At 50.0% G+C, this 10000-nt stretch overlaps 1 protein-coding gene across 1 annotated transcript in view; it reads left to right on the forward strand.

The window, feature by feature from the left end:
• unc13a (unc-13 homolog A (C. elegans)) overlaps nucleotides 1-10000 on the forward strand; it is a 60618-nt gene that overhangs the window by 19695 nt on the left and 30923 nt on the right. The window contains exons 12-16 of the mRNA XM_064330289.1: nucleotides 455-501; nucleotides 1328-1406; nucleotides 8218-8292; nucleotides 8755-8974; nucleotides 9986-10000. The exon at nucleotides 9986-10000 is cut by the window's right edge and continues 213 nt beyond it. Of these exons, the coding sequence (XP_064186359.1) occupies nucleotides 455-501; nucleotides 1328-1406; nucleotides 8218-8292; nucleotides 8755-8974; nucleotides 9986-10000 (436 nt within the window). The remainder of the gene's footprint in view (nucleotides 1-454; nucleotides 502-1327; nucleotides 1407-8217; nucleotides 8293-8754; nucleotides 8975-9985) is intronic.

The following is a 10000-nucleotide window of genomic DNA, read 5'->3' on the forward strand; positions in this document are numbered from 1 at the left end:
TCAGGGGGCTTTCAAAAAATGTCCTATTGCCAAATGGGGGCCTGACTAAAAAAGTTTTGGGACCCACTGCCCTGAAATGAGATCAGCTGTAGACATGAGATGAAGAAGTGAAGAAATATAAGAAAACACGGGGTTATGTAAACTTTCTCCACATACCTCCTAGATTCAAAGTGTCATCTCTGACATGAGTGAGTCACAGAGTGACTGTGCTCATTCAGTACACCAGCAGTCTGCTACCCTAGGTCCTCTTCCAGCTGAACAGAAGAGTTGAGCCGGAGTTTACAGTTGCTTGTTGACTGAGATCAGGGATGTTCTGCAATACCCACGGGAGGGCGATACGAGTTTGCAGCAGTGGGGAAATGGGGAACGGGGGGGCCACACAGTGCTCTGATCTAACAACTCCTCCCTCCCCCCACCCCCCCACCCCTCCACCCCTCCACCCCTCCCTCTGCAGGCCCGTGGGGAGACGTCTGGCTCCCAGTCGCTGTGGTTTCAAGGGGGGTAAGTTAACATTTCGGTCCCTGGAGACACTGGATGCAAAGCACATGAGAACAGGTTTCGAACAGCGCTGAAAAACACACGGGCTGAGCATCGCTGGCGGCAGTAAACATGTCCGCGCCGTAGATGAGACTTTAACTTTAACGGGCTGCACGCGAAAGACTGCTTTACAGTACACGTGTAAAATTAAAGAAGAACGGGTGTATAAACATGACGAACACTTTCGTGGCTGAAAGTGGTAATATGAGGCTAATGCTAACGCTCGGCCCGCTGTAAAATTTCCGTTCCGTTGGTGCCGTGCAGTCGCATAAGAAAAAGTGCTTTAATTCAAGGACGTCTGTTTCTCCCTGGTCATACATCATGCTGTCAGGAGAGGGTGTGTGTGTGTGTGTGTGTGTGTGTGTGTCCGACAGAGAGAGAGAAAGAGAGAGAGTGAGAGATATGCAGAGGCACAGTATATACGGGAATTGCTTGTTTTATTCTTCACCAGTCTGTAAATCTTATTCCACACAGAGTCATGTTACAACAGGACAGTTCTGTTACAGAATTTCCATAATTTTACAGAATTTTAAAATTACAGAATTTTAGCTCCCCCTACAATGTACAGTTTTGCGATTTACAATTGACCACAGATCTTACTTCAACTGGTTCTTGAACTAGCCAGTATGTAATAACCACCTACCCAACTAGTCATCTACCTCAAACCTGGCACTGCATTACAGGGCACAAGGCATTTGTCCTGCAGCTGGGCATCCAAAATGGCTCCGTGTCAGAATGCTCTGTATCTGGAGGAGAGTGTTCTCACCGTGGTCGCTGTTCTTTCCCACAGGCCGGGAGGGGCGCTGTACAGCATAGACAGCATGCCGGACCTCCGGAAGAGGAAGGCCATCCCCCTAGTTAGAGATCTGGTGAGACCTGCAGCCGCTACGCTACAACAGGGGATGTCCAACCCCCTGATCCTGGAGATCTTACCGTCCTGTAGGTTTTCATTTCAACCCTAATTTGGCTCAACCTGATTCTACACTAATTAGCAGCTCAATGAGATCTCTGGCGGTCGAATGAGGTGCACTCTGTTAGGGTTGGAGTGAAAACCGGGACAGGACGGTAGATCTCCAGGAACAGGGTTGGGCAGCCCCGCGCTACAACTTACATACATCCATAAATCCAGTTTGTGTTTTCACTCATACCCAGTGATACTGAACTCCTCATCTGACTCTCCATTATTGTGTTTGCCACAGCTCTGGGCCTCCACATTAATATGCTCATTTCCTTCTCCCGAAACATCCTCGTGTCAGTTCTACCTGTCACTCATCGTCCATCCTGTCAGTTGGTCCGTTCTGCTGGGCTCATTTACACTGGGATTTTTTTTCCATAGCTTCATTGATACCTGAGCTCTCTCTGCGATTGGCTCTCGCTGCCGTATTTGTGGACTGTTACAATACTGTGGACGGAGCTTCGGACCCTTAGGACCAATTAGATCGCAGCTGTCTGTCCATCTCCTTGCACTCAAGGGCTTTTCCTGCTGAATTTTGATTGGCCGGATCGCGTCTCCGCATTCCCCAGACGAGTCCGCGACTGGAGTTGTATTCTATCGACTGCCTGTCTTGCGCGTCTCAGGACCAAGTTTTCATTACGCACACGACTCCGAAGACAGTGACTAATTGGCACTAGAAGGTCAACAGAATGGCCAGTGGCTCACGGCAACCGTTGTTTTGTGCGAGAAAAAACACCGGCCTGGCGTTTGTGTATCACACAAATGTGTAATTAATTCCCAGCGTGGAATGGGGCGTGTTTGGTGGAGTTCTCCCGACGTGACCCCAGGAGAGCCCCTCCGTGGGGAGGGGGGTTGCTGTGGGTCTGCAGGGGTGTTCCCCTGCACCCAAAACACGTGTGCGCTCCGAGCCGCACGCAAGCCCTCCCTCCCATCCCTCCATCCCGGAGGAGGAGTGCGAATTCCCAGAGAGAAATGAGCGCTGTTGCAATGTTTGTAGAAGCCCATCAGCCACAGAGGACTAGATGATGCAATGACAAAATGGAGGATATGATGCACAACATGCATGTTTAACTTGGGGAGTATTAGAGCAAACGCCCCACGGTCCGTCTCCTGCTTTTCCTCCCTCCCAGTGTTCCTGCATGCCTATGCAGGCCCACTGATTCAGAGGGAAGGAGATCCTGCTGTCATTGTGGCTACATTGCCTAGAGAGAGAGAGAGAGAGAGAGAGAGAGAAATGGAGGGAGAAAGAGAGAGGGAGGGGGGGAGAGGAGAGAGTGTGTGTGAGAGAGAAAGCAATGGAGGGAGAAAGAGAGATGGAGGGGAGGAGGAGACAGAGGGAGAGAGAGAGCAATGGAAGGTGAAAGAGAGATGGAGGGGGAGAGGAGACAGAGAGAGAGAGCAATGGAGGGAGAAAGAGAGAGGGAGGGGGGAGGAGAGAGAGAGAGACTTTCTGTAGTTGTGCCAGGCGGTTGAGAAGCACACTGAAGCAGATGGTGGAAATAAGCCACCGCCAGCAGGCCTCTCTCCCTCTATCTCTCTCTCCGTCTCTCTCTCCATCTCACCCTCCATCTCTCTCTCCATCTCACCCTCTGTCTCTCTCTCCATCTCTCCCTCTATCTCTCCGTCTCTCCCTTCGTCTCTCCCTCCATCTCTCCCTCTATCTCTCCCTCCACCTCACCCTCCGTCTCTCCCTCTATCCCTTCCTCCACCTCTCCTTTTATCTCTCTCCATCTCTCCATCTATCTCTCTCTCCACCTCACCCTCCATCTCACCCTCTGTCTCTCCCTTCATCTCTCTCCATCTCTCCCTCCACCTCACCCTCCGTCTCTCCCTCTGTCTCTCTCTCCGTCTCTCCCTCTATCTCCCCCTCCGTCTCTCTCTCTCTCTCCAAAGGGCACGGCTGTCCAGCCTAGCCTTGTCATCTGTGCCATTCATCAGCGTTTGTCTGAACGACACCGGCACGTTTCGCTGTCGCTAGGCATGCTTAATGGATCACCGTGCTGCCTGGAATAGGATTCATCTCTCAGAAATGATCTGTGGCATAACTCCAGGGATAATGGAGTTTTACTGTAAACCGATCGGTCCCATAGGACACTAATTAACACCCGTGCCTTAGTCTGTATATATCATTTTTCTGACGGTGATATGCCTTTGAAAATACACTTCATGCCTCCTTACAGAAGTGTTTATTTTAATTAACGGGGAAACTTAAAAAATAGGTTCGAAGAATGATAGTAATGAAAAATAATAAAAAATAATCGTATTGATTCAATGCACCTGCCTAGAAATCCTACCTCAGAATTTCCTCTAGAATAGTGTGGAATAGAGTATATTAGAGCGGCCATGATGGATGGAGGCTGTCTCCTTTCGACTACTGACATTTCCACCAGTTCTGAAAAAAAAGGGACATTATCTGTTAATCAATCAAACATCCCGTCTCTCTCATATTGCTCAATTAACAGTTTGTCATGTAGAACTTAACAGTAAACATTTTCCGGTGGGAAAGATGGACCTTAGCAGGGAAAAAAAAACATTTGAGTGGGTTGAAAAATAAATATAAAATTATTCACTGACCCCCTCAACCTGGCGAATGCTAGGGTGCACAGAAGAAAGATGATGCATGTTAACACTGAATATAAATGGGGGGGGGGGGGATCTGTCATTTTTTAAAAACTGGGCAGCTGGGCATGTTATATAATAACGATGGTTATGGCGGCTGTTGGAATGCAGTCTATTCAGGGATCTGGTGGGGTTCCAGAACGCAGATCAATGTCTTCGTGGCACCAGAGGCTTCCTGTAAGAGTCTAAATAACGGTCTGGCGCAGCCTCCCAAGTCAACCGAAGTGCATGAAACAGGAAAAAAAAAAAACCGAACTTTCTGTCGCTCCCGGAGAGCGATGGGAGTTCAGAAATGCATTTATTATTTTAAAAAAATCGTTAAGGCTTTAAGAGGACACCGGAAGCGCACGTTAAACATTCTCAGCGCAGAATGAGAAGACAGTTAGTTAGACGGGCCCGACCGAAACGTCCTCGTCCCTCCTCGCCAATCCAGGCAGTGGCTGATGCCGGATGGCTTCCGAGAACGCGGGGGCAACACCTCGAAAAGCGCGATGTCGGGGCCGACCATAAACGTCTTTGTCGTCGTCGTTTATCCATCGGTCCCGGGGCGCCCAGGTTTATCTTTGGGTGCTCGCCGTGCTAACGCTAAAACAAGCGCTAGTAATATGGCAGAACCCGTTATAATGTTAGCGCTTGTGTGCTAATCTCGCGCGCGGAGAGGCTAACAGCTTGAGGGGGTGAATCAAGTCTCATAGCAGTCGACTCTGACTCAGTAACACGGCCCTACTTTAATAGTAACCAGAGAGAGGATATCCCAGCGTTGATGACACAAAAGGTCCCTATTTTAGTGACAATGCTAGCGCTAACTCATAGATTATGCGGGTATTCTCTGTGGTCAATGTGCATCAGCGATACAGGGGAAAAACAGCCGATCCATACAGCCATAATGAAAACAACCTCCCACCACACCCACAGGTAATTTGTTCTTCCTGAACACACCTCTTTTGCTGCTGATGCACTACCTTTTCTAGTCACGTAATTACGAGGTTTGAGCTGGAGCCCCATAAATTCGCTAACAGCAGGAGTTAGCAGCAGGGTTTTACATTTGCAACTTGACCACAGAATTAGGGCCCGAAGTAAGAGAACCTTGGTGACCTCAGAAAAATGTTACCGTTTTTTTTTTGTAACTTGGTATAAACTGGTTGTATTTTCCCTTTTAAGTTATGCACTATTTCGTATTCATCATTCATTTCGATGTATTTCTGCAAAAGTCGTTATAATGAGAGAAAGACAAAAACATTTTGTCAACACACGGATGTGTGACAGGCTCGACGCCCTGTCATTTTATTTCCGTTTCTTCACTTTGTCAACCAGTCGTGAGCTCTGGCCTCACCATTCTGACGAGCGGCGGCAGAGGCTCACCACGAAATTTCGGACGCGCCGCTGTAAAAAAATCGGCGGCCGAAATCCAAAATTATCCCGATCGCACCGGAGAGGCCCGGCAGTCTGTCTGAGTTAATCCGTTCTGCTGTCACACACACACACACTCGCAGACAGACTGGTGGAGCCTGAGTCACCGTGGTAACGGGTAGACTGAAGCTCCATTTGCACGGGGCCCAATCAGAGCGGCCAGAACAGAGAGCGGGCAGGCTTGGCAGTCCTCATTTGTGCCCGAGGTTACGGTCAGGGCCGCTGAAATGTCTGGATTTTTTTTGAGCTTTCCCGTCTCTGCGAGACAGCCATTTTGTTATAACACCTCTACATCTAATCAGCCCTTGTCCCTGTATTAGTCATAGTCACCCATGGTCCTTGTCTTTGTCCTGTCAGTGTGACTGCTGCTCTGTTTGCAGTAGAAGTGTACCACGATCTCTGACTCTTGTGTTTTTTTTTCTCTCTCTCTCTCTTTTTTCTCTGTACCCCGACCAACCGGCCCTACAGGCGATGGTAAGTAACTGAGCCCAGCGACGAGAGTACCACTGTCCCGAAATACAGAACCGCAAGAGTTTTATAGACTTTCACCGGAGTCCTGAAACTTGCAAAAAAAGAACGGCGGTTTTAATTCCACACAGTTCTTGTCGTCTTCTTCACCACGAGAGACCAGCCTGTTAAAATGTCGAGCTCACGGACCGGGCACGGAAGTCTTTTCTCAGCCGAAATGTCTTGAGCGTGGCAGCAGACAGAGAACCCAAACCCGCTCTCGTAAAAAGGGCTTTTTGGGGGATTTTTGGAGGATTTCGGTTCGCTGATGCAAGAGCAGATCAGGATGTTGGCGTGAGTGCCTCGGCTCGCGGTGGCTCCTTGGGAGTTAGCTCTCCCGTCAGTTCCCAGCAGCCTCTGCAATCCGCCGCCAAGTCCCTCGCACCGCACTGTATCTACGTGTGAAGGAAGAAAAGCCTTCAGTGCTTTGCTTTCCTTACATTACAGGCATTTAGCAGACGCTCTTATCCAGAGCGGCTTACGTTGTACAGCTGGATATATACTGGAGCAATGCAGGTTAAGTACCTTGCTCAACTGAGGGTACAACGGCAGTGTCCTACCGGGGAATCGAACCTGCGACCTTTAGGTTACAAGACCAACTCCTTAGCCATTATACTACACTGCCGCCCCACTTCAAGTCAAGTCAAGTCAGTCAGATTTATATCGTACTTTTTCTGACCGAGTCAGCACAAAGTGCTTAACAGACGCCCATGTGCACATATGAGTACAGTAAAAGAAAAAAACAATTTATTGTGGTTTAAAATAAGTCATTTAGAAACATACATCTGGATAACTTCCTCTCCGGACTCCCGCTCTACATGCAGACCGGCTTCCCGACTGCGTTAGCTCCGGCTGGCTAATCGCGTTAGCTGTGCGCAGGGTGAAGGAAGGAATACGAGAACCCGCGAGAACGCGATGGCGGGAAATAGGCCGCTCAGGTCCTTTACCCCAACTGGTCCACTGGCAAAATCATTTACACAGTGTGACCAGTGGTTCTCAGCTCGGGCCAGAAAGGGCCGGTGTGGGTGCAGGCTTTTGCTCCAACCAAGCAGTATAACACACCTGATTCTACTAATCAACCTTTGGAGTCTTTACTAAGGACCTTGATCAGTGGTAAATGGTAAATGGACTGCATTATATGAGCGCTTTATCCAAGCGCTTTCATGTGCCTCTCATTGCCAGAGCAGTTGGAGTTAGGTGTCCTTGACTCAAGGACACTTCGACATGCCCAGGGCGGGGTTTGAACCGGCAACCCTCCGACTGCCAGACAATCGGTCTTACCTCCTGAGCTATATCTCCCCAGTGGAATCAGGTGTGTAACTGCTTGGTTGGAGCAAAAGCCTGCACCCACACCGGCCCTTTCTGGCCCGAGTTGAGAACCACTGGGCTAGACTCTGGGGAACGCTGAGTAAGCACAGTGGCCTGCACCCACACCGGCCCTTTCTGGCCCGAGTTGAGAACCACCGGCCTAGACTCTGGGGAGTGCTGAGAAAGCACAGCGCCAGACTGAACCTGAACACCCCCCAGCAGTCCTCTGCCCCGGGACGGCAGGAACACAGAGAGTCAGAAATGGAAGGATGGATGGATGAAATCGTTTGATCTTCGTCAGCGTGAGCAGTCCTGAAATAATGAGTGAACGATTCTTAGCACGGGCACCGTTAGCCGTAACCAAATCCTGCTCATTAGGGCATTGTTTGCTTGCAAATATTAAAGCTGCTGATATTGTTATTTAGTAATGTTCTTGCTAATAAGTCATTATAATGATTTTGTAACAGGAGCATTGGGTTCAGGTGTCCTTAAGCACTGTTTTCTATTATTTTCTGTTTAGTATGCATTCATACTCACAGTTTTCTCTCTCCCTCTCTCTGTCTCCTTCTCACTTGCTCTTTCTCTCTTTCCCTCTCTCCCTCAATTTCTCTCCCCTCTCTCGCTCGCTCTTTCCCTCTTTCTCATTCTCTCTCTCCCCCTTTCTCTTGTTCTCTTTCTCGCTCTCCCTCCCTCTCTCTCCTTTCTCTCGCTCTCTCACTCTCTCACCCCCTCTCCCCTTTTCTTTTGGTATCTCTCACTCTTTCTCATTTTCTCTCTCACTCCCTACCCCTCTCTCTCTCTCTCCCTCTCTCTCTCTCTCTCTCTCTCTCTCTCTCTCCCTCACTCTCTCTCTCTCTCTCTCTCTCTCTCTCTCCCTGCAGTCTTTAGTGCAGAACTCTCGTAAGGCCGGGATCACCTCAGCTCTGGCCTCCAGCACGCTGAATAACGAGGAGCTGGTGAGTGTCTGCCTTCCGCCTGCCGCCTGAGACCCCAAAACCTCTCAGCGGCGTGAGATTTTCTCACCATCTGTCCCTCCGTCCGTCTCTCTGTCCCACCCACTGTCCCTGTGTCTGTCGCTCTGTCCCACCATCTGTCCCTCCATCCATCCCTCTGTCCCTGTGTCCGTCACTCTGTCCCACCATCTATCCCTCCGTCCATCCCTCTGTCCCACAATCTGTCCCTCTGTCCGTCCCTCTGTCCCACCGTCTGTCCCTTTGTCCATTTGTCCATCCCTCTGTCCCTCCGTCCATCCCTCTGTCCCACCATCTGTCCCTCTGTCCGTCCCTGTCCCACCATCTGTCCCTCTGTCCCAACGTCCGTCCCTCCATCTGTCCCACCATCTGTCCCTCTGTCTGTCTCTTCGTCCGTCCCTCTGTCCCACCATCTGTCCCTCTGTCTTTCTGTCCGTCCCTCTGCAGAAGAGCCACGTGTATAAGAAGACCCTGCAGGCGCTGATCTACCCCATCTCCTGCACCACGCCCCACAACTTCGAGGTGTGGACGGCCACCACGCCCACCTACTGCTACGAGTGCGAGGGGCTGCTGTGGGGCATCGCCCGCCAGGGCATGAGGTGCACCGAGTGCGGGGTCAAGTGCCACGAAAAGTGCCAGGACCTGCTCAACGCCGACTGCCTGCAGAGTGAGCTCCCCCGTCCCAGAAACCACCACCCCTGCCCCCCCCCCCCCTACTGAACAGGCATATACCACACTGTATTTAAATAAAATATATCCTCAATTTATCACAATATATAGTCCATATCTGCAATGTAAGTGAAGGTGTTTTGTTAGGGTCCTATGCTCTCCACTTCCTGTTTCTCTGCCGCCCCCCCCCCCTTACTGAACAGGAAAATACTGCAATGCATTTAAATAAAATATATCCTCAAATTATCACTATATATATATATATATATATATATATATATATCTGCAATGTAAGTGTGGTGTTGTGTTAGGGTCCTATGCTCTCCACTTCCTGTTCCTCTCTTCGCCCCCCCCCCCCCGCCCCCCCACCCCGCCGCTTTTACCCTCCCCTCTCACACATTTTAAATCCACTTTTCTTTTATTCGTTGTGCATTAAAAGCCATTTGTCTTCTTTGAAATCTCTTCCGCATGTTAAATGCGGCCCGTCCCTCCACACCCTTCGGTCTAATTCCGATCAAAAGTGCTTTCTTGGCATAACCAGGCTCCGTGAGCGTTTGCCAAGGTACCGGGTACATTTATCACGCATTATGTTCAAAGAGACAGCGCAGCGTGAAGACTGACAGGGCTCGATGGAGTTGCATTCAGTGCGGTTTCAGTGGTAAAGGTTGCCGGCATGAGTAAGATCGGGGCTGCCCAACCCTGTTCCTGGAGTTCTACCGTCCTGTAGGTTTTCATTTCAACCCTAATTTGACACACCCTGATTCTACTAATTAGCAGCTCAACGAGATCTCTCGCTGTTGAATGAGGTGTGCTTTGTTAGGGTTCGAGTGAAAACCTACAGGACGGTAGATCTCCAGGAACAGGGTTGGACAGCCAATGGGTACGATGAATGAATCTTCTAACCCCGCCCCCTCTCTAAACCCCCCTGCCCCCTCACGTTAACTCCTCCCCCTGCCCATCGTTTGACTCCTCCCCTCTCTCTCTCTCTCTCTCTCTCTCTCTCTCGCAGGGGCGGCGGAGAAGA

The sequence above is a fragment of the Anguilla rostrata genome, chromosome 4 (assembly GCF_018555375.3).
Source record: "Anguilla rostrata isolate EN2019 chromosome 4, ASM1855537v3, whole genome shotgun sequence".
Classification (NCBI taxonomy): Eukaryota; Metazoa; Chordata; class Actinopteri; order Anguilliformes; family Anguillidae; genus Anguilla; species Anguilla rostrata.